General features: G+C 40.5%; 1 protein-coding gene across 4 annotated transcripts in view; it reads left to right on the top strand.

The window, feature by feature from the left end:
- GRHL2 (grainyhead like transcription factor 2) overlaps positions 1–27,757 on the top strand; it is a 71,626-nt gene that overhangs the window by 7,015 nt on the left and 36,854 nt on the right. For 3 of the 4 annotated variants that reach the window (XM_027777675.2, XM_027777674.2, XM_013305588.3), the window contains exons 2-8: positions 6,426–6,615; positions 9,549–9,616; positions 11,182–11,566; positions 14,981–15,033; positions 18,593–18,749; positions 21,249–21,360; positions 26,828–26,922. In XM_027777675.2, the coding sequence (XP_027633476.1) occupies positions 6,426–6,615; positions 9,549–9,616; positions 11,182–11,566; positions 14,981–15,033; positions 18,593–18,749; positions 21,249–21,360; positions 26,828–26,922 (1,060 nt within the window). The remainder of the gene's footprint in view (positions 1–6,425; positions 6,616–9,548; positions 9,617–11,181; positions 11,567–14,980; positions 15,034–18,592; positions 18,750–21,248; positions 21,361–26,827; positions 26,923–27,757) is intronic. The other variant, XM_027777676.2, reaches the window with a different exon arrangement.

Below are 27,757 nucleotides of genomic sequence, written 5' to 3'. Positions count from 1 at the left end.
TGGGCCAGAGGGCATCTTATCTTCTTACTTCCTGGTGGTCTAAAAGCTTTGATTTTCCCTCACTATTGAGTCATTTGTATATTTATATGCTCACTGGATTGGGCTAAGTGTGTTTTGGAGACCTATTTGTGCTTCTGGGAATCATGTGATTGTTGGCTATGAAAGACAAAATACCAAGACACATGGGCCATAATTTTCCTGTTCGTTAAACATTTATGTTCCTTTGTAGTTTTAAGGGAACACTATTATCTAATTGAAACAACAATGTTGCTGACTTTTTAATTATACTTTTGGCAGTAAATCCTGAGGAATCTAAACTTTTTTTTTTAACTAAATAAATCAAAACCTGTAGCAAGTCACCCATGTTGTGTTTTGTTTTTTTTTTTTTTAAAAAAATAACTTGATGTCTAAGCAAAGCAGTATGCTGAGGGTAGTCAATTTGGGCTAACGTTAGAATTTTTAAAACAAATGGTTTCAAGCATTAGGTCTAGCTTTGATTTATACTTCTTTGTATAATGGGCACAGACAGAAATTTATGATCTGGAATCTAAAGTTTGTTAACTTACCCAGCTTCTGTGGGATCTGTTCTTAGCTGCTTTTTAAGTGGTCACAGTTGTTCAATTTGTGTCTGTGAATTCATATGTGTGTACATTAGTTGTAAGAAAAATTGCATGAACATCTGTTCTAGATCTGTTTTATAGTAGGCTTATAGCTGAACTGAGATTTGTGTAAGTGTAAAATAAACTTACAAAGGGCTTTAGAGCTACTGAAATGGATATAAATGATCCCACTCTGCCCTCCTTAGCTATGTACAAACTGAAGTGGAAGCTTCAGCTCTTGGATGTGGCTGGAGCACTCCTGTACCTTCTGTTATGCCAAATGAAATGTGAGCATTCTTCAACTTCCCCATTTCTTATTTTGCAATAGAGGAAAGACTAAGCAGGCAGGTGTTTTTTCCAAAGCATGTTGGGTCACAGCATACTTCAGCTGGGTTGCTGATCTGGACACTTGAGGGATCAGAAATCCAGGATGCAACATGGTGCATGGTGTACATGCAACGTAGAAGTGGTCCCTTTGGCTAGCATCTCATTTTAGAATTTGTGTTTCTCCCGGGGTTTCCAAATTGGAGATAGGTGCCCTGTGTACCTTCTTATCATCCAGCTAAAAAGGAGCTTATGATAAACATCCTATGGCCTTGATGTGCTCAGCTGGGAGCCAAGACAACATGACTGCCTTGCCTTTTCCAGTTATTTGACTGGTGCTAAAATTCTGTGTGCTTTTAGCAACTGTATGGACTGAAGCCTCCTGTCTCCTCTCCTGAAGGAACAGTTTGCAGAGGATGTGCACGGATGTGCTCGGTGCTATTGTCTCACAGGTGTAGGAACAGGCAGGCTCAGGCCTGGGCTGAAACCTGGGAACAGCGATTCCTTCTATTCTGCTGCTCACACACATTGCTTGCTGTGTTCTGATCAGGCACCTAGCCTTTGCAGAGAGCGGGAGGTCCTAATACTTATTGGGGACAAAGAAGTCTGCAGGGATGTGCATGGAGCAGCTCAATTCTTACAACTTTGCATTTGTTCTTTCAACTTTTTTTTTTTTAAAAAAAAAAAGTAAAAAAAAAAAAATTTAAAAAAAACAATTGCCGTGCCCCCCCCCAAAAAAAACCCCAAAAAACCAAAACCAACCAAACCAAAACCCAAAAAAACCCCAACCAAAAATGAACCAAAAAAACCCCACCAAACCTAGACCACCAGGAAATGCCTGGGCTAGATGCCCACCTTGGCACTTTCACCAGTCTGCTTTGGATTTCAGGGGTGAGTTTCCTAGGCAAGGCAAAAGTTGGGGACAGGCAGGATGAGACTTTCTTCCCCACTAGCACTGACTGGATCTGGATGTAATATTATGAAGGGGAGTAGGATGCAGCTGCACTTGATGCAGCATGGCTGCATCAGTCTACTTTATGTTCAGTGACAAATTTAGCAGAGAGGTTGAGGGCTGCATGAACTTTGCAAATTCAACAGAAAGCTCTTGAATATCAAAATTGGCTGAGAGAGACTGGCAGACAGGACATCTTGATTCTGAATAAAAAGCAAGCTCTGGTCACAGAGCTGCAGTTTTCACCATGGTTTACAAATGTGTTAATGGGCATTTCTGGTTCTGTGTAAGCTGATTCACAAATTGCATCAAGTTGGGTGAGAATTTGCCTGTAGTATGATTTTATAGCCCCAAGTGCTGGCTGTTGAAAGTTCATTATCTCTAATCTGAGGAAGAGCTTGAAAGGCCAGCCCTTTCCATTCAGCTACTTTATTGTATTAAGTACAATGTACCTGTCTAACTTCTGTTTTTGTGCTGCAGTAATTGAAATGACGTGAGTGCAGTTTTGGACTTCTATCTCTGTTTACACACTACACTTACAGGTTTTATAAAATTCCATAATCTTAATTTTAAATAAGTTCAAAAATACCAGTTTACCGGATGCAGAAATCGCCATAACTGGTATAAATCTGAAAAACTTACGTATATCTTTTCTTACAAGGAAAGCACGCAAATCAGGTAAGATGGTACAAAGAAGAAAGTCTCTACTAAAGGATTGAGGGGGAAATAAAGAACTTGCAAAATAAAGACCGATTTAGTCTTGACATAAACACTCAGGTGTCGGGGCAGTATGGCTTCTAAGCTAGACCATTCTTCAGCAAATACCTTTCATCCTCACACACCTCTACATTAAGACACATAACCACCTACTATTGTTTAACATAAAACAGCTGCCACATTTTGCAGTCATTAGGAGATCAACTAATAGCTTGAAAGGAAACATGTATTTTTTAGACACAAAGCATCCTCAATTGTTAAGCTGTATTTCCATGGTAAAATAATGGTGTGCTTGCAGCTTGTACAGGCATGTCCCTGCTAGCGGTGTTCTGGTTAGTGCACATCCCAACTACCAGGCGGAGGGGTGGTGGGCTAGCTGGAGCGAGGAATAGGCAGGTCAGGGTTGGGCTTGTTCTCTGCTCCTCGGCAGGCTGTTTTAGATGTGCCTGGGTCAACAGCAGATATTTGCTGACACTGCCGGTCAGGTTGAATAGGAGTCTCCCACTTGCAATCTTGGTCGTCTTCCTTATGTGAGTGGTTCTCCGTGAATGTGGTCACTGATGGATTTGTAGCTTTTGATAAGATTTGTAGATGTGTTGCTAATTGCAGGCTCCAACTGAGGCTTTTCTCACAGGTGGGATGTTAAGAGCAGCTCTCTCCAGTGGGAATGCTCTTACCTTTCTTGCAGGTGTTGCCTTTTGTCTTCCCCATAGTCCAGATGCCACCAGAGTCACTCTGACAGCTGCCTGCTGTCATTGGTTACACAGCTGGAACAGCTGGGGGTGCCCTGGCATGGAAGGGTTCCTCACTAGTCCAGGGGAGCTTACCTGTGCAGAGCCTCGCTCAGGAGGTTGAGTTTTCTTGGCATATATTAAAATATAAAATATTTAACTCCTCTGGTTATGGGGGACTTTGCTACCCCGTTGTCATATTGGGCTGAAATGGTGCAGGAGGTTCAGCAGTCGTGGAGAAGGAAAGGGAATGCGTGCGCACGCACAAGTCTGATTTCTTAAGAGAAACCCTCCCTCCCATCCAAACGACCTTAATTAATAGAGGATTTTTCTTAAAGCAAGCGCAGTTGTTTTGGCTGACTGCTTTTGATATAATCTTTGAAATGATTGACTATGTTAAATCATGATAATTAGGTCTGACCATTAACCTCCCACAGAGCTGATTACAGGGATGGGGGTGATGAGGAAGTTTTTTATTTTTCTTAGTGCTATTGTTTCGGTCTGTTTGCAGAGTAAACACAATTAGTGTGTCAGTTGATTATGCTGCAGACCATCTCTCAAGCCAGAGGAGACAGATATTTAGTTTTTAAACATGAAAACCTGGGGTTTAGAGAAAATGTGCTCTGGGGAGATGTTGGGGAGGCTCTAGGTCTATGCACCTGTGCCTTTCCAGCCATCCCTACTGTTTACTCACAGAGTGGCTGCTCCTAGAGTGTTTATCCCCTCCAGCTTTTCCCCAACGCGGCTGTATAAAACACCTCTGAGGGACAGCACTTTCTTCGTGCCTTTAAGATAGCTGCGACTAAATTAGAGCAGCAGAGACTGACTCCTCCCCTCCAGCATTTCTGCAGACAAGCACAGCCCAGCTCTTAAAAGGTTTGTTTTTAAAGTGCACCTCACAGTCTGCCTGTAGTGCTCATAAACCAGTTATGACTATCGCATGGCTGTGAGCGCTCCGAGTAACAAAAGGCGGTTATTGATTGTAAGGGAAGATTGCTACAGGAAGGAGAGCGAGCAGCGTTACGTGCATTGCAATGGGCAGCTGCCCATGCGGTGAAACAGCCCAGGTTTAGCTGAAGGGGAGCTTTGTTGAGGAAAGGAGAATCCTCGCCTGGAATAATTGCCTCTGAGCCAGGGAGAACTGGCTGCTCCAGAGTGGGAACAGGCCCTCAGCTACCTCTGGCACAAACAGCGGGGCTGTTGCAAATCTGATTTGAGTCGCTAACAATAGGGTATTGAAAAGGCAAGCGGGCCTAGCAGCTCTCTGTCTTTCCCTGGGCTTCTAATTTATGCTTCAGCTTCACTTGTGAAGCAAACCTGTAACAACACAAATGTGTATGTAGAAACAAGGACGAAAATCTCTATGAGACAGCAAAAGGCCAGATAGAAAGGCCCTCAGAAAAGAAAGGAAGCATCTAAAAATCCAGATATTTTAGGTGAAAGGAAAATACAATCTGAACTATAATTGTTGGCTGTATTTTGTGATACAAAGCTATGAAATGCTCTTTTCCCCCACAGAGCTCGTAAAATTGTCCTCTGTGTACCAGATGGATTATTTTGTTTTTCATTAAATAAAGAAACTTGTAAACAGCGCTCTGTACCATAGAGATTATAATCTCCACCACCTCCCTCCTTTTCCTTAAACACCAGAGCACGCACCTTGCAGGTTGAGCTCAGGCAGCAGTGGAGCGCTGGGTGAAGCCCCAGCCTGCTGGTCACTGTGGCTTGGGGGCCAGGCAAGACACATTCCTGGCATCCAAGAGCATTTACTGTGTGGGTTCAGTTATGCTTTTATCAAATCCTATTTCTGAAATCAAATAAAAGGCTTGGTTGCACAGCGTTTGAATGTCACTCTCTGTGCAACAGGAGTAGTTGGTTGGGTTAGGTCTGTGGAGCTGCCACGGCTGCAGTTAGGGGAGAGCCAAAAGAGGAGGTGAATAATCAACAGGGTTTTATGTGGAAGATAGCAAGAAATATTCTATGAAGGTCACTGGGAGTAACTGCTAGCTTTGCCAGTTAAGTCAGTATGTTCAGTTATTCTGCCATCTTTGCAGGTTTTAAATTTGTTAGGTGTAATGTGTTAAAGGTTTCATCGTGATCCTTGTAACTTGAGCCACGATTCTTGATGGTGCCCTTGCAACACCCACTAAGCAGCACACCCCTTGCTCCACAATTTCCCTGCCTAGTCTGTTTGCCTACTGTCTCGTGTAATAGGAATGCAACTTTTTTTTTTTTTTTTTTTGCGTGGCTCTTTTATCCATAAGTTTATTGAACATTTTACAAAAGCAGGTGCGATTATCTTCTATCTGTGTTTCCATTATACTGGAAATTTCAGCCATAGCTGTGGTGTAGCAGCTTCTCTTGTGATACACACAGGGACTGGTCAGTTTGTACCACTTTTAGGCTGGAGGAAACTGCTCTGCTGCAAATCCCACTTACCAATGGTCTTGTGTGTATTGCCATGGGTCTGTTAACTAGATGTGGTGAGTGATAAAGTGTGAATTCAGACCAAGTATGTTGACTTCTGCTCCATCCCCTGGATGCATTGCTCATGTCCTGTTACAGCAAACCTCTCTGAAATTACAGACAATTGCATTCCAAAAACAGAGAATAGCTCAATTATAAGGTGTATCCAGTTATTAAATACTGAACTACACTCTATTTAGGTGAACACTACATTAGTATCAGATACTTTTTCTTTCTTTTTTTCTTCATTCAGGTCTTCTTATAAAAACTGATTTCAGTTAAATGTATTTTTCCCTAATCAAGTGTACATCTAGCAAAAATACTGGGGCAAAGTGTTCTTATATTGTTACTTCCTTTTTTCCAAGAAGTTTTAAAATGTTTTGAATAGCTCTATCAGTATATGAGTAAAAATACATTTGAATTATTATGACAAGGTCTGCAGACATTTAATTTTTTTTCTGGTTAAGTAGTGAGGATACCTAATACTGATAAATATGTATGTCACCAAGTTTAATGCAGAGATGCTTACTTGATGTAATTGTATCACTTTCATTGAGCTATGTGATGTTCTTTAACATGCCTTGTGAATAAAGTAATCGCTTCTGGATCACCATTTTATTCTTCCTGTCTATGCAGTAACAAGCGACTTGTGGCCTTAGTGCCAAATGACACTTCATTCAACACCAGACGAGCCTACACCAGCGAAGATGAAGCCTGGAAGTCGTATTTGGAGAATCCCCTAACAGCAGCTACCAAGGCTATGATGAGCATAAATGGTGATGAGGACAGTGCTGCTGCTCTTGGCCTATTGTATGACTATTATAAAGTAGGTAACTCCACCATTATTTTTCCCTGCTGCACTAGCAGGGAACTGCTTTGAGGCATCAAAAGAGCCAGTTTTCAAAGACAGAAGTCACCGCCTCTTTTTTTCCCTGTTACTTGAATCAAGCACCCTTTCTGTTTTAGGAAGACTGTCTCAGGCTGTTCTGATGTGTTTTCCTGTATTAAATTTGCAATCATGATTTCTTTTTGAGGTTAACATTCTTGTTTTTCCCTTGCAAGAGCATTGGATGAATTAGCCCCCTTTTTATTTGTGCTCAGATACTTGCAGTATTCTTTAAAAAGTGGAAAAGGGGAAGCCTTGTCCACCTGTAGGCTTGTCTGCTTTTCGGATTCATTCCATACATGTTTCAGTTTGCTCTTTAACTGGAGTATCTCTCATCTGACAGTTTCCCATGTTTTTATTTGTATAATGATTGCAGTAGGCTTCATACAAACATACAGTGAGGTCTAGCCCTTGCACTGGGAGTTTGCAGTCTAAATAGAAAGGTGTGGGACAGAAATGGAGCTGGACATAACGACAGAGATCAAAGTGAATTAATAGGGAAGCACTGACACACAGTTTCAGTTTGTGCGGGTTGTAAGCCCAGGGCTTTACCTACCATTTTGATACCACCTTACTTTTTCATATGTTTCGTAGTGTTTTAAGTGGAGCTATGTTCGAGATTTCTGCTGAAATCAGAGGAGAGTCCTACAGGGTGCATTTCTGTGTAATGTGGAAATTTCACTTTGAAACCCAGGCTGACCCCCTTGTACGCTGCAAATGGAATCAGTGTTGCCTACCAAGCACTAAAGTGTGAAATTGTTCATTTCGATTAAACTGTCTCAGTACTCCTGAAGCCACCTATGCCTCCATTGGACAGATGATCTTCTGTGAAAGCCAGCAGAACAATGCCAGCTCCCCTTGTAATTCATGAAGAAGTAGCAGGAATGGAAATCTAAAATTGGAACCCTTTACTTTTAGTATTTATTAGTATAAATGCTTTTAGAGAGTGCTCTTTTTTAGTCTATGCTACAGTCATTAAATGCGTGTTCAGGAGAAGGGGTTGTAGTCAAGAGGCCATATACTAACCTTATGGTTAAATATTGTTTTAATTTCTTTACTGATTATATTTCAAGAGATGTTCCTTGCTTTTGTGGTTTTTTTTTAGTAGAGAAAAGCTTTTCTGAACGAGAAAGAAAGGTCTTTTTCTTTACTTGACAGAGTTACCACAGTGCCAGAGTCTGCAAAGTTAATGTGGATTTGTAGAATTCAGGATGTGCATGAGCATCTGAAGTGTTGGCTTCTGTCTTAGTAATACCTTTGTATGTAGCAGGTCATTAATCTGCTGGATTTTAAAAATAAAATCAGAGAACAGCCCTTTTCCTTCTCAAAAGTATGTTCTAAGAGACACATCTATTCCTTATACCAGGCAGTTGCAAAAGACTTGGGGTTCAGATGGAATAAACTGTGTTAACCTCAAAGCCATGTCGAGCATTCAATCATAACTATTTCTGTCTTAAACTGGGAGAAAAGGATAACTCTTGCTGATGCCCTCAGTCAGGAACTTAAAACCTAACTTAAACCTCTGTGCTGTAATGTGAAAGTGTAGAGGAGGACTTCCAGTGCACCAGACTCTCTTGAATTGCCCTTATTTATCATCTGGCTCATTCATTCTGTGTTCTGACATGCTGGCTGATGTTTTTTTAAGTACCTTTTCCACTCAACAGGAATTATTTGAACTTAACTTTTTTTTTTTTCCTTGTAGTGATACTTATCTAAACATAGACACTACTTCAGGGATAAATATATGATATTAACAAGGGAATCAACATGTGCAAACTGTGGCTTGGATCCCACTTCTAAAATATATGCAAGAGGTTTTTTAACTAGCAGGATGCTTAATAGGGAAAGAGGATGCCTCTAAGAGAAGGAAAGGCTCTGACTCTGCTGCTGTCTTGCAGATACAGCTGATGTTAACTTGGCTACTCTAGTATTGTTTTCCTCCAAATTCAGATATTGATGTTTCTTTAAAGATAAAAGGCACCGCTTTAACCCATTCTTAGGTCTATTCTTGCTCTTTAATCCTGAGTTAACTGCTGTGATGGAGTGGATATACCTTCTTTTTTAAAAGATACAAGTTTTAGCTCTCAAATTGCTGGTTCAGCAAGAAAAGAAAAATACGGTTGTGGCAGCAACTTTGCCCTTGGTGATTTCATATCTATGCTGGTGTCAGGAAACTGGTATGTGGGAAGACAAGTCTTTTAAGTCACTTGGTGTCAATTCTGGAGTCTGTCGAGGGGCCAGATTTGACTGGATTTTTACTTCTCATGGCTTTCGTGAGAAGTATGATGCACTCAGCAAAGCAGAAGTCAGTTTTCTTTGATGACATGCCAGCATGCTCTGACCTGTCCCCATGCTAGGAAAGGGAAGGATCCACAAACTTCCCTTAGGTATGAGTCCTGCACCCTCCAGACTGCTCTATAATAGTAAGACTTAGCTGGTGCTTGTGGTTTGATTGAAAACTCTTTTCCTCTGAGCTAAAAGGGTCTCCATGCCGAGCTCATCAAAGCATCATTTCTTCCTTCTCATCTTTTATTATTCAGTGAAAAGTGTGTGTGTCTTTGAGAAGATAAGCTTTAATTTCGAGATAGTTTGGCCTAGCTTGATATTCCAAAGATAAGGACATTTAGAAGAGTGCTTTGCTCCAGGCTGGTGTGCCCAAGAAGCAGAAAAGAAAACAATCCCTACATTTTTTTCCCTTTGGAAATCATCTTTCTGTCCATAATCAGTCTCCCAAAGCAAAACAGCTCCTGGCATATGTGAACTAGACCGACACTGATACGGTTACATTTTCTAGCTGTTGTAGTAGAACAGTCTGAAGCTGCAAATACCTGACAGTTGCATTTACCTGACCCCATGCCTGGTATTGTTCTCAGGTTCCCAGAGATAAAAGGCTGTTGTCTGTTAACAAAGTGAGTGATAATCAAGAAGACCAAGATAAAAGGTACAGTATTATTCAAAATCATACACCCAGCTACTAACAGTGTTGATCAGTTGTGAACTGAAGGAGCTATGATAGCCTGAGGGTTTATGGTTTTCTTCCAAAAGATAAAAGAATGAAGACTGTTTTGGGAAGCAAACTTTACTCCCTTTTAATTTATTAGAAAAATTGAACAGTATTATTAAACATGCAAATTGCAAAGTAGTAGAAAGTTTCATGATTTGTTTGTGTTTTGTTGTTTTGCTGCTGCTGAGATTAGTAAAACCAGATTATGCTGAGAGTTGGCTATTGGCTGCTTTTCTTTCAATTTACTACTTCTAGAGAAAAAAGTGAATAGTTTGGACTCAGTAACCTGATTTATACAGTTTTATTTAACATAACTTAGGGTGTGCCCAGAAGCAAATAAAGTAACTTTAAAATAGTTAGCTCAAAATGTTTTTCTCACTCATCTCAAATTTCAGCCTTCCTCTGTAGGCTAAAAGTGACTTGCAAGAGTCAGAAGAAGCTGACTCTTGCCTTCCTTAAGACTTGTGGGCAAGAGAGAGTGTCTATTTATGTAGAAAAAACTTAAGTTTTTACATGTACCTTCATGTAAAATTATAGGGGAGGGAAGCTACACAAGGTTTATTTCAATGTAGTGAATTTGGGACAGACTTAGATGGTCTCCACTAGCTGTGTAAGGTGAAAGTTTAAATAGGTAGTAGTATGAATTCACTGTTTAAAAATAGAATATGAAGCTTTTTTTGAGGTACAATTTTTCTTCTGCGAACACCAGAGAGATTCCTAAGTTGAGTGTGATTGACAAAACTGGCCTTCAGTAGAAAGCCAAGAGAGAGGAACTGTAATGTCAGAACATACCTCCTGGGTTGAAAACAAAGCAGTTTGTTACACCTACTAAAAGGTTTACAAGTTAATTTTATGTCACCGCAACTACTGTCAGCAGTCAAATTGCTTTCAACAGCAACCACGGGTAGATGTGGGAATGCTGCTGGAGGTTACCTTGCAGCCGCTATAGTTACTGATCTACTCTGACACAGTGGGACTCCCGGGCTTGCTCTTTCAGAAGAGCATTGGTACCAGAGTTACACAAACAGGAGTGGCCTGTCAACAGCCTGAAGGAGCATGCATCAGTGTATGAATTTTGCTGGTGATGTTTCGCCTATTTCACATGCAAATTATCTGCTGTGAGTAATCCATACCTCGCCTTACTCTTTATGCTTCTTTTGTGCTTAAAGGCTGTTGCACTGGTGGATTGATTTTGCATCCAAATTGTAAGCCAAGGCAAAAGCAACCCCAGATACCCAGAATTTATTGTAACAAGGCATACTGATTATAGGTGGAATCAAGTGTATTATCTCTCCCTAGTCGTTAAAGAGCTCTGGACTTCTCTGCTTGCCTCATGATGTCTTTTGCCTAGTATGTGTTAATGTACTACTTTTTGTGGCAATGGTTTACCAGAATTGAAGGATCTCCTTCCCTGCCATCTAAGAACATTAAGCTGCTTAAGGAAGAGATTTACTCTATCAGGACACTTATCAGTTCATAACACTTTTGGTTTTGTCTCACAGAAATTGTCTTAATACCACGGAAGCTCAGAGTAATTTAAGTGGGGGAGAGAACCGCGTGCAAGTCCTGAAGACGGTGCCGGTTAACCTTTCCTTGAACCAAGACCCTTTGGAGTCGTCCAAAAGGGAGTACAACACAAATGTGTCTGGGAGCTCAACGCCCATCACGGGGACTGGAGTGACTGTGGTTAAAGCAGAGGAGTTCACCCCTGTTTTTATGACCCCACAAGCACACTATGCAAGAGGAGAAAATGAGGAGCACCGAGGGGTTATCTTTGAGCCATACGAAGTGTCCAACATTGCTCCCCACACAAATTATCTCAAAGATGACCAGCGCAGTACTCCTGACAGTACATACAGCGACACCTTCAAAGACGGAGGAACAGAAGTAAGTTTTTCACCTTAAATTTGCATCTAAGAACTCAATAAAAAGCTGTAAACAAACTAAGGAGATCTGAGCTGTCCACAAGAGCCATCAGGATGGTGGTGCTTGTTTCGACAAATTCATCTCTGCTCCTTGCTGTGTTCCTCTCAGTCTGTGCTCTGATTATGAGCGAGCATCATGAGCAGTTTCAGAACACAGTTTTAAAGTTGTTTATTGGAAACTCTGAAAGTAAGAGATACAGATCTTTTGTCTTCTGGGATATTGTGTCAAGTAGAGGATAGTTGCCATTCTGAAAGAGGATTTGTTTTCTGTTAACAAGATCTGCCTTCAGACCTATTCATAACAGTAAGAAATAGCAGCCACTTTGTAACTGGGAAATTCTCAATGTTCTTCCTAAAGTGCAAATGAGCAGTGTCAGCCTCTGCTGCTAGATGAACCCAAGTAATTTATTCAGAAGCTGCCTGTTACACTAAGCTCTACTTTGTAACATGGGCAAGTCAGAAAAAGTAGCAGAATGAAGTGACTAGAGAGGAATGGAAAAGTTAACAGGCAAGGAAAGACCGAGGTGCGTGTATATGTAGGGAATGAGAAGAGAGACAAGGAGCTGCTACCTTGTAGCTATTTTACAGTTACACTGAGGCAAAGTAATTATACAGTCAGCTTTAATATGGTGAGTATCCTCTGGCTGCTTTTGCCTGCTGCAGAATAATGCAAACAAGCCAGAAAAGTAGAAAGGTAAAAATTATTTAAAGCCGACAGTACCTCTGCAAATAATTAGAGATACTAGGTGGTAAAACCTTTCTTTGGATTTTTCTCCTCCAACTCTATGAAATTGTAAATGTAACAAAAGTACAAGGCAAGCTACGTTAAGGCTGAGGACTCAATATATAAGAAATGTGCTGTGTGTTTGTGTATTATAGAAAAGTAAATTGTCTCCACACAAGCATCAAAGGTCAGGACATCTGGAGGTGAAATTCATTTTTAGATATAGAACACATTTTGGTCAACTAAATGAATAATTAAAGAAGAAATCTAGCTTGCCATTGAAAAATCAGCAAGATCAAATCTTGGATTAGAAGCACTGCTCTGCATTATCAAATCACATCATTTCAGCTATTTTTCATTGTTACTGGTAAATGGCTCTTTATGTGAGTGGCTTTCCCTGGGGTACTGTAGTGGTGTGATTCCATTACGATGGCTTGTTCTGGGACGTGCTGTTGAGAGCTACCCGAACAGCCAGGCTGTGCCGTGCAAAGTGCTGAGGGATGTGCAAAGTTGTTTGACTTGAAGGTAAAGAGGGAATTTACATCTGTGTGTTGGCCTTGCATCCCAGACTCCGTGTTATGGTAATTCTTGTCACAATGGTAATGTCTTTGCACCCCAGACTCCATGTTGTGGTAATTTCGTTACAATGGTCATATTTTGTTGCGTGTTTTTTAAAATGATTGGTTAATAACAGGGTATGATACTTGTCATCTAGGCTTTCTCTGCAGTCTGTGGAGAAAGAGGCAGTTCAAATCCAGTTGCCAAAAGTGGGTGGAATGGTTTGTCAGGTGTGCTTGTTCCTCTGCGTTTTCACCTCCCCTATTAAAAGTACAGGGAGACTGAACAACTAACTTTAACTGGGTCCCCATCTGTAGCTTTTGGGTGGGGTGTGTGCCACTGTTAATGGACTTCCAGCCCCAAATGCTCGCATGCATGTGGCATGGGAGCAGGAAGAGTTATCCCTTCCTGCAACAGCCTCGCTCAACACTTAGCCTGCCTAGTTTTTTTTCCTCGGCTACCTGAATCCCAGACTGTGCATCACCCCTGTCATGCTCTGACTGCTTCTGCAGCCATGTGCTGTTTGGGTAGGGATAGCTGTATGAAGCAGATGTGGGGAGAGCATAAGGTAAAATGTCAGAACATACCAAAAGAGAAACTTGTGCTAAATTAGTGTTTAAAGTAGGAACACAGTTGTTCTTAGTGGTTTTCCTATGCACTTGGAGCAAATGGCTGGGTTTGGCTTCAGTAGATTTACTCTGATAGCTGCTTAATTTTTAAACAGATCATGAATACATTTTTAGAAATCGTTTCTAAATGTTTATTGAGTTACTTGGTCCTGTTATACTGAAGGCGTGCTGAGTTTTTATAGACCCCTTTGACAGTGGACACTTTGATCAATCACTTGCTACATTCTTTGGATACAACTTTAACAATTACATAAATATACCTTTCTCATCTCTTTCATATTCTTATTTATTAGTCCTTTACAGTACAGACAGAATTTTTGAGGCTAGGTAAGCAAACTGAATGTTTTTTACAATGTCAGCCTCTAGCATGCATGTTGATGTGGGACCATCTTTATTGTAATACCCCTTGGATGTTAGATTTTTAGACTGTTTAGCTTATCTGTTCTGTTGCTCATGGGTCCTTGGCTTTTGATCTTCAGGAAATATTCCTAACTGGTACATAATACCTTTGCACTTAACTAGTATCTGACTGGATATTTGTTGTGGCACAGTTGTGCATAAGGTAGAATTAAAAACTGTTTCAAAATTGCTCAGCTTGACACTTCTGGAAACAAAACAGCTTTTAATTGCTAATTGATGATCACAAAAGAAATTCTGGAGATTAAATGTAATGATCCATCAGTGAATCAGAGAGATATCAGCAAAAAGTATGTTTCAGGCAGAAGGCAAGCCAAGAAGCAGCAGCAAAGCTTACACAGTAGAGTACAAATAGGCTCATTTGCTCAGGAAGACAGCACAAATCCTTGCTTAGCCTGTGCAAAATATTTCATTTTTTCAGAATCCCACCTCTTGATGTATTTTTTTTTTTTTATAGATATGCTTTAATTTTTTAAAGAGTGACTGTAGTTCTTCTTTCATATGGTAAAGTGTGCATTTTGCTCAAACAGAATCTTATATTGAAGGTATACTACTTAGCCTACGTCACAACTCCTATTCAAAATAGACAGTATACCAATTTAAATTTTTGTCAGCATTTCATTGTAGGCCTTAAGGACAGCTGACCATACACATATTTTTAAATCAAGTAAAACAAAACAAGAAGTGAATTCTCTAGGAAAACTATGATTTCATTTGAAAATCGACTTTGAGATGGAGTACATTTTTACAGGCTTGTTTTAGACTCTACTAATGTGTAGGCAAGGAGTTCAGTAAGGCAGAAGATGTTTTTCAGCTGCATTCCTGTAGCAGTTAGGTTATGAAAACCGCAAAAAACTTGACATAAATGAATGATTCCTATCGGTTCTAGTGTAAAAACCATGTAGGGTCCACTCCAGTTTTTAGGGATTTTGAGTTTTAAATGGATGGCTTCTTCTGATGGGTCCTTAAATAAATATAATTCTACTTTTCTTGGTATTTACATTTTGATTGTATCAAACTATATTTAATTGTTGTTTTTATTTTTCAGAAGTATCGCAGTGTGTCAGTGGGGGCTGAAGAATATATTTACGAACAAACAAGGTATGGCGTAAGCTTTGAAATGTGTTGACTGGCATCACGTAGGAATGTATCAAGGAGAGGCTGCCTGTGTCCACTTCCCACTCTCCCTTTCATCACCTGGGGGCACCTGCAGGGTTCCTTGATACTTCCCAGCATCACTCTCCCCTGCTTCTGCACGTTAGCTTTCATATCTGATCAGCTTATGTCGTCATCTATTATCTTACCTCAGCATGGTTTTAAGTTAGTAATTCCTCTGAAGCCTGGAGATATGCAAGATTGAAACTGTTAAGAGAGGGCCCCCAGGTAACAGGGCATAGCTTTGACAGCCAGGTCATGGAAGATTTTCCCCACCTTTCAGGGTGGCAGGATGCACAGGTCATATGTCCAGGATGCTTGAACTGGCTCCACCAACATTATGGATTTCTCACCTTTATTTTCCCTACTGTTTTTTCCTAGTTACTCCTAGTAGGTTTTATGGGAAACCCTCTGTCTTTTTACACTGCTTGTTGTATTTCATGTTTACCTATAAAATAATGTAAATGACATATCTATTACAAATCATGTAAAAACCCCCTAAGAATTCCAAAAAGTGTTACTTTAAAAAAAAAAAAGTTTCAAAAAGTGAAGTTAGAAAGGAATAGTGTCCTCCCTAAGCACAGAAAAATGTGTGCATAGAACAGGCAAACACCGCAGAGTCCCTTTAACTAATAAAGACTGTGATCAGTAAAGCTTACAAGCCGATGCTTCATTTCATGCTTGTGAATAGTTCTGTTTATATCTGAGAGATTACCCTCACTTTAGAAGCAGGAACATGCCTACATATTTTTCCTGGAGTAGGCATATGACTGCTTCTGTAGTGGAGGTTCCTTACAGCTTGATCTTTTTTTCTGAGGAATATTAAAACAATCATTAACTCTAGTCAGCTCAAAACTGAGTCATTACATAGACAGTACATACGAAACAGATACTTAGCAAAGACTGCTCACTTACTACACTGGAGATATATATAGATATATATATATGTATGTTAAAAATTAAATCTTGAAACACTGGTATTGTTAACAATTCTCAGATGTTAAGTCCTTCATGCTATGGCCCAGGTCCACATTAGAATGAAACCTCCAAATACACATTAAGAAAAACAAAATGTTTTTTTCCTGGGAGTTACTTGGAAATTATAGGTACTCGGAAATGAAAACTTCAGATTGAAAAAAAAAAAAAAAAAAAAAAAGAAAAAGTGGTGAATATGAAAGTAATTGGAAGCCTGGTGGAAGATCCTTTAATGACTACATGGGGCTTTAGTTAAGACTCATGGTGAGATTCAGAATAGTATTATAATCATCTGAGTGACTGCATTAAGTTTTAAGGGTAATGGTAATCTTCCTGCTACAGGGCACACTTTGATTGCCAGCTGGGAACAAGAAGAAAATTCCCAAGTGGTACCACAGAGAGACTGCAAAATTGGCCGGGTGCAGTGTGTCTGGGATTTACATTTTTGACATCTTTCTGAAACATACGGAATGCCAGGAAACAGAAGACCAGACCGTGGCAGACTGTAGGCAGCTCTGTTAAGACACTGTGTGTCTGACTGGTTCATCCTAAGCCCTTCTCAGCACACATCCTTGTTAAGCTTTCTGTCTGGTGGGAAATGTTGAGGTGCATCTCCCAGGGCACTCAGCATGCTTTGGCATGCGTCATGCAGCAGTCTTGCAGCATGCAGCCTGCAGTCCCTTCGTGTGACACTAAATCAGAGGATATGCCCCCACCAGTAATGGGAGGTCAATCCATAGGGCAAGCATATGCAGCAGGATGGATGCTGGGTCAGCAGCACCACTAATTCTACTCTTTTGGTCCGCTTAGATGGGGACATCCCACTTGCCAGTGTTGACAGAGCCTCTGTTCCCCTTGCACCCAGGACAGAGGGGCTGTGGCAGTGCACACTACGGTGGGTGGCCGTGGAGGGGACCACAGTCCCCTTGGCGCTGCCTTCCCACTGTGTGCAAGAGTCTTTGTGTTGGCAGCAACTGCACTGTTGGGAAATGCTGGTACTGCCATTGGTGGGTTGGATAGGTGTAGGTTAGTGATTGCTTTTTACTTACTTTTGCTTTGATTTGTAACTTTTAAACAACTAGAAAAACTGACTGGATTTCCATTTATAAGCTAGGAAACCCTGAGAAATTGTCTTCATTTGCTTGAATGATTGATACTAAACTGAATAATTGATGCCAAACTGTCTGAAATGTCTTCCTTTGGGTGGAAAGACAGTGGATTGCGTTATTTTTTTCTTCTGCCTTCTCTTCAAGTGGGGATTTAAATGTTATTAATATTCATGCATTTTAATGATTTTTTCCCCTTTTTCATTGCATAGTTAAAAAAGCTTTTGTCTTCCCCTTACTTCCATATTGCTTTGGCAGTGTTATGATGATTAAGTAGTTGCTTGAACTAGAAAGTTGAGGATACACTGTTGTTTTGGACCAACATATTCATCCTTTTGGTTCTACTTCAGCAGTGCTTTAAATACTTTGCTGAATTAGGACCTTTGTGAAAATGCTTCCCCCCTATCTCCAGTTTGTGAGGACATCTTGCAAGTGACTCCTTGCATTAAGCTTCCTGTGGTTGACCAAATGCAGTTTGAAGAGAAGATTTATTCTGCAAGGTTAACATTATTTTTCATTTAAGAGAATGTGAGGAGCTGCAGGCATTGTTTTTATTGGATTATTGTTCAAGCCCATTATTGGAGGATGTGACTGCAAGAGGCTCTGTGAGAATTGTGTTCAGCTAACAGTTCACTAGTCAATGGAGCTTTAACTTTTCATTGTTTGAGAACTGCTTTAAAGGTGGAAAGTTCTCCTATGAAGGAGGGTCTTTTCTAAAATCTGACTTCCAACACAAGAGCAAACTCTTTTTCTCTAATTTTTGTCTTTTTCTAAAGGGAGGTTACTTGATTGCAGATACAACTAAATGTAGGTATTTTTTTCTGTCTGATTAAGTGTGAAAAGAAAGCTTGTAAAAACCTTAATTGCATGTTGCCTTTGAACAAATGAACCTACTGTCCCTTCTGGTTGTATTCCTTCTCTGCACTGTGCTGAAAGTAGCAGTTGGACTTTCCATTGTCTTTGTCCATCTTTTGCAACAAGTTTTACTCTGGCTTTTTTTTTGTGGGTTTTTTTTTTTGTTGTTGTTGTTTAATGTCTGCTTCTGTGACACTTTTAAGTTTAAATGTCTGTGGAGGTAGCTGATTTCCTGCAAATCACACTGAATTCCCTCCTGGTATTTGACACTCTCACTGTGGGGTATGTAGTCTTGTACTTCATGATGATTCTTTTTAGAGAAAGTAAAGATGTAGTCTTTGATCCAAGAGGCTTAAAGTCCAGATAGTTTTACGCTTGATTGCCAGATCTGATGAACTTGAAAAAAGAAAATTGCATTTTAAAATACCTGTGTGACCTTTCCTTGGAATTTTATTATTAACTTCTTATGCCTTGCTCATACAATGCATGAAATACATAATGAATGGGGACAAAGAGAAATGGAGAAAGTGATATGGATTTTATTGGTGTTTCTCTTCCTGTCTCTTCAGCAGCACTTTTCAGTATACGCTAGAAGCTACCAAATCTCTGCGTCAAAAGCAAGGGGAGGGGCCCATGACCTACTTGAACAAAGGACAGTTCTATGCCATCACCCTGAGCGAGACGGGTGACAACAAATGTTTCCGGCATCCCATCAGCAAAGTCCGGGTATAGTCTGTTTTCTTTCCTAGGTGGGAACGGAGCCCTGCAGATAAATGTAGTTGTGGTTGGCTGGCTTTTAATTACCTTTTTTCTTGTGGGAGAGGATAGAGCAAGCTTACTTTTTTTGCACAGTGAAAAGGTGGGAGAGTAATATCATTGGTGGTCTCAAATATTTTGGGGTACAATTTTTTCAAAGTGTGATCTTGATCTTATGAGTTAATTATATACATATCTGCCTCAATTTATGGTTTGACAGAATGGTAATTGCACAGATACTGCACTTGACATTGGTGAACTTATCATTGCACAATTAATGAAAAAAATCAAAGAACTGCTACGTCTATTGTGTTAGTCCATCTTCACTCACTTGTGCACTTCAGCAGCTACTTTCCAGTGCATTTTAGATAAAATGTGAAGAGTTGAAGCCATCCTTTGTGCCCTAAGATTTAAAACATGTACGTTGTATAAGTGGAGCTTTCACTTAATATCCACCCAGAAGTATGACAAAATGGATGATTTGCATCTTAGATTCTGCAGCTAGAACTGGAGCTTGGGTACTCAGCAACATCTGCCTGGTGAACAGGCCTCCTGATTTCCCTGGTAGTGTTTTTGAGTAAGCAAATCCTAACCCAGTAACCTTGGAATGAACAATGAGCCTCAGAGTTGCTGCCCTGCAAATTTCACCCTGAAGCTGGAAGGGCTGCATATGTATGAGGCTGCAAAAGTGTTTCCATCCAAATAAATGAAGTACTATAAAAATGTTGTGAGTTTAGTCAAAGGAACCAATGAAAGCCAACATGAGCAGTGAAGCAGACAACAACCTATATGTTTCTGTCGTACATGAAGTTTAGAGAGATTCTTTCTAAAGAGAGGCAATGATTTGTAAACCTGAACAGCAGTTAATTTTTAGCCTGGTTTCCTTTCCTAAGGACGTGAGGCTGATGATGCTGTTTTGTTGTTGGCCGAACTTGATGTAAGACTTCTCTGCTGCTGAAAAGTCTCTCTCCCTGCCAGCTACATGTTCCTTCTCTCTTTGTGGTGACAGCTTTAGCACTTACACAGCTGAAAGAGGAGGCAGAAGCTCACTGATCTGGCTGAAAACCAGTCCTCATAAGTTTCGTTCACTGCCCAGCCCCATGAGTTTTGAAGCTTGGCAACAAAAGGGTGGAAATTGTAAAGGAGAGAGGAAACCATTTCTTTTGGAGGATGTACAGTTTACAGAAGATTGTGAAACCACACACAACTTTCACGATCGTGTTCTGTTTGTCAGGCCCCCAGCCAAGCGACTGTTGAATTTATTGCCAATTCCATCCCAACCTGACAATGGCACAAGAGGTTTTGAACGTATTAAACCTCTACAAGTCCCATGTAAGTGGTTCATAGAGAAAAAAGATTAATGCTGTCCTCGGTGGAAAAGCTACAGGCTGCACTGCCAGTTCTGATTGATGCATCAGCTGGCCAGCTGTCACATACCTGATGACCAGCCAATGTGCATAAGCATAACTCAGGACTCATCCACGACCTACACTGCCTTGTGCCCACGCAGTACCTAGACACGGAAGACGCAGCGATGATGTTTGCCTTTTATAGATGGAATGGAGAAGGTCACAGAGCATGTGAAAGGTTGCGGTGATGACTGTGTGGAGGGACACAGACCATGAATCAATCGTGAACCAGTTCCTCAGCTTATGGAACAGCTTGATGGTGTTTTTTATGAGCTTAGTGACTTGGGGTTAAAGGAAGAATGGGAACAAAAGAGGGTATTTAAAAGTGAATTTTTGGTCTCTGTGATTTCTTTTCACTTCAGTTTACCTAGTATGAAAATTCTTTCATGGTTTTGTGTTTTTTGTTTTGCTTGCCTACAGCAGAGCTTTTTTAAAGAGCCTTAATTACCCATGTGAAGTTTTGCATGAATTTTCAATCTGTTTCCTTTGAATCACACAGTTTAACAAAGGGAATTCAGAACCTGAACTGAAAAGCTCAGGAAAACTCAGTAAATAGTCACACTGGGTTTGTCATTAAATACATGTATGCAAGCGTGCTGCTCCTGAGAAGGGTATTTGTACTATGTATGCTAAAACTGAAAATGTCCTGCCTTTAGCCAGTGAGCCTAAGCTCCGTAACAGTACATCCCTTTACAGTGTAATGTCATCTTCCAGAATGACACGGAATCTGCACTCCAACACTTGGACTGGACTTGGATCAGAATTGGAATTGGGAATCCTCTGACTTTGAAATGACCACTTTTTACTTAAGGCAACTTAAGACTTCTTAAATCTAAGAATATGATTGCATTTTATTTGGACTATCAAGAACATAATCCGAGGCCTTGCATTATTTTAAAACTACGTTTCTTCTGCCCTGAGTCTTTAATCTTTTACAGTCTGAGTACTGGGGAAGGGTAGTGACTGGATCAGCATTAAAGGCATATGGGAGATTTTAATTTTTGTATTTCTGACTACTAATTATATTAACTAATGCAACTTCTGGTGTTGATTTTCTTAGAGCGTGGTCATGGTTGTTTTCAGTGAGGATAAAAACAGAGACGAACAGCTGAAATACTGGAAATACTGGCATTCTCGGCAACACACAGCTAAACAGAGGGTCCTTGACATTGGTGAGTGTAAGAAGATCTCCAGATGTTTTGGGGAAGGTTGCAGAATGTGGAAAGCTCTGTACCTTGCACAGGGGTGTGGTTGTATGTATTGACAATGGCTGCAAGGCTTGTACCACAGCTTTTAGCAATGGCTCGTGCCTGCTAGGGCTTGGCTGTGGAAACTATGAAGCAGGATGGAGACCATGCAGAAGAAATGGTCCTCAGTAGTCACAAAGAAGAGCTGCTCCTTGCATGCGTGCTTAGTGGTTTTCCACCTTCTGCTGCTAGGAAGTCAAGGTCTGCACCTCCTCAGGAGTGGCAGAATGTTTGTTTCCTTTAGTTTTTCAAAGGCTGAGCACTCTTTGATCCAGTAACAATAGCAGCCCACGTAACAGTTATGTTAGCTAATCTGATGCGTAAAAGCAGCCTGAGTGTGAAGATGCCATAGTTATGGTGACAGCAAAGGAGTGCACAGAACTCCTACACCCCAGTTTTTGAGTCTTGGTGTCAGAGAGAAGTGAGGGAGAAGCGAAATCTGGTGTGCTGTCTTGAGAGACCTGTTCACCAGTCATCCCATCTAAGGTATTTACAAGCCCATTTCAGCGACAACTGCCCCATCCGCATGCTTGGGAGATTTTAGCAGAGGAAGAACACATACCTGATGCCAAGGAGCCTGAAGTTGAAATCTGTGGGAGTGTCTAGACATCAAGCACTTCTCCCCTCCCACGTGCAGTTTACACATGCAGCCATCTGCAGCGGATTCCAGTCAAAGGAGTCGGCAAGACCAAAGCAGACAAAGTCTATCTTGTTTTGACCGCCTGAGGGAACCAAACCATTGAATGGCAGGAATGAGAGGGGGCAGAGGGGGAAAAAAAAAGCAGGGTTACTTGGAGAGAGCACTGTAAGACTTCAGGGGTGATTGAACAGGGTGATCAGGCAATCAGTCCCCAAGCGGTCCTACTCATGCTGTGCCTTTCTACTTTCAAATGCTGCAGCCTCCACTGTGGTTAGCATTATGTAAAGTCAAGTGTATTTGGTCAAAGCAGCTTGTCCTGAATCTCCCTTCTGCCTCTCCTCTTACCATCATAGTTCTGGCTGAACTGTTTCCCCAACTTCTGGGTATTTTAAAAATTTTTTTTCCCCTTTGGAGTAGTTAAGGCAGTAAAACCTCCACCCCAGACCAAATGACTCCTATCATGACATGTTAAAAGAGCAAGTATGCCACGTCACAGCTATTTCTGAAGGCTGCCTGTTTTTTTGTGCTAGTCGCTACAAGCTTGCAGTGCTAATGCTCATACCTTTGAAGGTATGTGCTGAGGAGCTTGTTCCGATGCAGTGCCAACACCCTCCAACATACTGCACTGGTGGGGGTACTGGCACATTTCAGGGCCCGTACTCGGAACGAGTCAGTTTATGATGCATATTCTGTTATGATGCATATTCTGTTATGATGCATATTCTGTAAAACAGTGCTGTGCAAAATGCAGTGCTGTGCATGTGCTGTCTGTTTATCTGTGTTAAAGTGAACGTCTTTTATGTTTCCATTAGTTTGAGATGAAGTAGGTCTGTGCTGACTTCTGAGGCGCTCTGGCATGTGTTCTTTATTTGGACTGCAAACATGAGTGAAGCACAGTGTAGTAAGACTTACTGATAATAGCACTCCCTGTCAGATGTAAGAACTGTAAGGGCGCAGTTCACCTCTGTGTTCAGAAGGAAGACCTGGATGTTGCTTGGTAGTGTTTTCCTGAGAACAACTGAAACGCAGCCTTAGCTCTTACCAGGTGCAGTGTTTCTGAAGTACGTTTCATTTTCTTTGGGACTTACATTGTGGATATTGTGCTTATTAGGACAGAATGGCTCCCAACCACATTTCCCATGAAGCTGCATTTAGCAAAATCTTCCAGTTTTATCATCAGATGATCTAACTGAGCAATGTCATCCAAATTTGAAGTTGGCCCTACTTTGAGTGGGAGTAGAGCGGGAGCTGAACGAGATAACCTTCAGGGGTCCCTTCCAACCTAAATTATTGTGTGGTTCTATGAAGATTTTCCTGTACATTAAAAATTAAGATCCTTGAAGAGCTCCCATAGAGGAATACTGAGTTAATGTCCAGGCCCTGTGTAGTTAACAGAGAGAATTAGGTGTCTATGAGGGAGACTAGCAAATGCCAGGGTACGCCATGGAGAACCATTTAAACAGGCAGTGAAAGAAGCTTGTTGAGGACAGGGGTGTGTATCAGGTTTGCCCCATCTTCAGAGGATGGTCTGGCAATCTGCTGGTAGCCCCACTTTTATTTTGGATTTCACTCCAACTATCAACAGTATATAAAGGGTTAATCATGTATTACGCTCTTTTAAAACTATCTGTGAATAGCCATAAATCTGTGTAACATACTCCATAGATGTTTATAATACTTAATATTATTTTAACTTAATGTTTGTAGCGCATGTTTAACACCTGTGAATCCTTTTTAAGTGTTTAGGAACGCTTTTTTAATCTGGAGCGTGGCTTGGTCCTTAGCAGGCAAAGAATCAAATAAATTCAAGATGTTCCAGTTCTGGAGTCCAGCTATTCAGCCCTCAGACAGGGGTGACGACTCTGCTTGTGCTGCTCTCCCGGGTGGCACAGGTCTGTCTGTCTGCCTTCTGGCCTGCGATTATATTCTGGAGATAGAGGAAATAGAGTGAGTTCTTCCCCCACTGCAGACATGCAGGGGTCACAGCTTTAATTTGTTTTGTGTACTGGCTGGTGCACCTCCTGGGAGGAAGGATGGTTGAATGGATTAGATACTGTACTGGGTCTGAAGGTGCTTTGATATTAATAGGATAAGCATGTACTTACATGTAAGCAAGTCCTTAGTGCTTGAGGAATGAATCTGAGGACTTGACACTTACTAAGCAAGAAGGAAAGGTGTTTTCCAGAATTTAGGCTATGTGCTGTTATGGATTTCTCTGAAGGAGAGAGACACTTCCATAGTTTTTAGCAGGAGTGAGGGGGAAAAAAAAAGGCTGACTTTTCCACAGTGCTGTGACATTGGATCACTAGCTTTTTCTTTTAAAATAATGTCAAATAAAGAGTACAGTGTTAGATTGCAGAAAATACTGATTATTTAGAATCAGTACCATAGTTTGACAAACACTGGAACATGTTGAAACATGGACATAGAGTGGGTGTGGAAGCTTTAGATTGGGATTATTTGTGCTCCAGAGGTTTGGCCATATGTTTTTGCAGGATATTTTGTATTATTTATGTGCACAACACAAAATCTACTACAATGGTAAGTAATGCATGCAAATTATTAGTGTTTAATGTTGAAATTTACCATTGTTTAATGTGCAGTTTACCTAAAAAAAGAGGAAATAATTCCTGTGGAGCCATTTTCTCGCATGGTGAAGAACCCCAATTTTCTATTTCTGGTAACACATAGAAGCAGAAGAGGAGAAATTGTAGTCACACTAACAACTTTCAGATATCCTTGGATGTAAATACTTTCTTAATCCTTCTTTAATTATCTGTAAATTGAGGGAGTAGGATGCACTTTTGCTTTTAAAACAGCACGTCATATAGTCACTCCATGAGATTTGTGTATGGCAATTAAGGAAGCGGAGGCATGTGTTGGGGGAAGGGAAGGGTTGATGGGATGGGAGCTTCTGACAGCCTTTTAGGAGAAGAAAACATGTGTCTTTACAAGACATCTTGTTCATGTCTTTCCAAAGTGCACCTACACAGCACGCCCATATGCAGCAGTCAGTTGCACGAGGCACTTTCTGGTGAATCATAGATTTAAGGGGTGGGTGGATGTGTGCAGATGCATATTAAGCTACTTATGTGTCTTCTAATTTTTCTCATTTGCATTCCCACACTGAATTTAGATAGTGAAGCCAATGACTTCAGTTAGAGAGGAGATCTAAGTTCATGATGGGGATGAAAAACCTGCCTGCCTTCTCAAACAGTGTAACTTGCTGCATCACCAAATGTCTTGTGCTGTTCCTATGGTCAGAACAGTGAATTTTTACTGCATCCAAAATCATTCATGTATCCCAGGCACACAGTTTCAGTTGACCAGGGAAATGCCAGCATGCCTGCGTTTCAGATGAGAGAAAAGTATACTAATTGTATGTCTCAAATGTTACATAATTATCTTCGTGCAGCAATGGTTTTGTTATGAATTATTTTAAAACTATTATTACCTAGGAATTACTTTTTAGAAATCAGCTGTTTATTTTCAGAAGGGCAAAGGAAATTAATATTGAAACCATTTGGGTGTCTCATTTGTAGAATACAAAAACATCCTCTTTCTATAACTGATTACAAATCTAAGTATCAGTGTGCTTCTGATTCTTAGTGAGCATTAGATCGAGATCACTGCATGACATAATTTCAGCCCTCTGGCGCTGAGTCCGATTACAGCCCTCAGGGGATTCTATGGAAATGTATATGTCTCCGAGAGAGTTGATGCATTTGCAGGAACAATCTGGAAGTTCCTTTAATCAAGAAGATATTACCTCCTTACAAACCTGGTCTTTCTATCTGTCATCAAAATAAGAAAGTGTGTTAAATTGGCTGGCAAAGGGAGAGAAAAAGGGGGCTTGTTCCTCTTTGATTGTGAAGAAGTAGTTACCTGTTTTATGTGGTTTCCCACCCTTGTTTTTGGGGGAGGGTTGGGTCATCTTTGAAATTTGGACTTCCTCCCTCTTGCTTTGCATTCCTTCTGAAATGCTAGCTTATTGATAACAGTAACAGCCCTTTAGAAAGAAGTGAGAAGAGGGTGCAGATTTTGTAGTTGGACAATTTGAAAACACTTCATGTTTGTTTGTTCGCTATTTTAGTATCATTCACACTTTGAAGAAAGGGTCTTTGTGGTTTTATTTCTTTGTTTTGTGTGGTGCATTTTTTTTTTGTTGATTGGTTGAGGTTTGGGTTTATTTTTTTGTTTTTTTGTGGTGTGGTTTTTTTTGTTTTGTTTTTTGTTTTTTAAGATAGAGATCCAGCATCCAGTGCAGTAATTTCTGGGAAAGCTGAAACATCTGGGCAAGAAATATACACTACTGGTTATTTCCTCCAATGATAACTCTTAGCCTTTTAGAAAGCTTCTTCAGGGTTTACTGTCATGTTGTTTGGTTATGTCAAGATTTGAACAGTCCCTTTAAATGTATCAATAGCTTTTAGTTAATTCTCCAGTTTTGGCCATTCCTTGGCCAAGCTAATGAATACACCCACTTATTCCTACTATGGTCACACCGATTCCTTCTTGAGAACAAGCAATATTTTGCAAGAACACTAGCTAGTGATGCACTATGCGTAAGACTCAAGCTGCAGTATATTACCTCTTTGCAATTAAGGTTATTAATTATTCAACATAAACAATACAAGAGGTAGTTTTGAGGCATTAGACAACTCAGCTGAAAAAGCAGAGGTACTACTAATTGTAAAAGCGGAAGTTCAAACCTTTTTCATGAGTCGTCTGTTTGTTTGTTATTTCTTACAGCTGATTACAAGGAGAGTTTTAATACCATTGGGAATATTGAAGAAATCGCGTTCAATGCCGTGTCCTTTACTTGGGATGTCAATGAGGAGGCAAAGGTGAGGAAAAGCCACACAGATGGTATCCCTTTATAACCATCTATCCTTATTCACTATACACTTCTCTCTGTTTTAACAAATAATAAGAAGTATAGGTGGAGGTGAGTGAGCTCGGTCTCTGCAAAGCCAGGCAGAGGGTGGTCTTTCACTGACCCCAAGGATTCTGACTGTCCGTAAAAGGCAAGATGGTATGTAACGGCTGTCGAGATGATAGTGCATTCACACCTGTATCACTGATAAATAGAGACATAATTCTGAGGAAAGCCTGCAGGGCTCTCACAATGTAGTTTCTTACTTGTGGCCTCTCAGTGATTTTCCATTTAAAATATGCCCAGCCTGAGAAACATTAAAAGTTTTCTTCCTACTTGCAAAGTCAGTGTGGGACACAAGGTGTGAATGTTTTTTTTCACTAAATAAAGAATTTTCTACACTGTTAACATCTCCAATAATCAATATTCTGTAAGATAGACTATGCCTTCCTTTGTGTTGGTGCCATTATTTTTTACTACACGGACTGTCCCTGCAATTGGGTGTGAATGTATTTTTGAGAACTGGTGCAATCTTTCTTTTTTTTTTTTTTTCCAAATGATCAAATGCCCTGACATATGGGAATTTTGCGTTCAGGGATCTGACTGCTACAGTGAACCTATAAACCAGGGCAGCAGAGCACCTTAACAAGTTTCTTATAGATAAAGTTATCCAAAGGGTGGCAGAGTGTGTCAACTGCATAGAGTAGTGTAAGAGAAATGAAAAGCTGCTGGTAATTATAAGAAGTTATTCATCCCTGGAAAGCAAACAACAAGGGAAATAGAAATAGGTTGTGTAAAATGAGTGG

Source organism: Falco peregrinus, chromosome 3 (genome assembly GCF_023634155.1).
Source record: "Falco peregrinus isolate bFalPer1 chromosome 3, bFalPer1.pri, whole genome shotgun sequence".
NCBI lineage: Eukaryota > Metazoa > Chordata > Aves > Falconiformes > Falconidae > Falco > Falco peregrinus.
The sequence above is the reverse complement of the archived record's forward strand: the minus strand, read 5'-3'. Positions and strand labels throughout refer to the sequence as shown.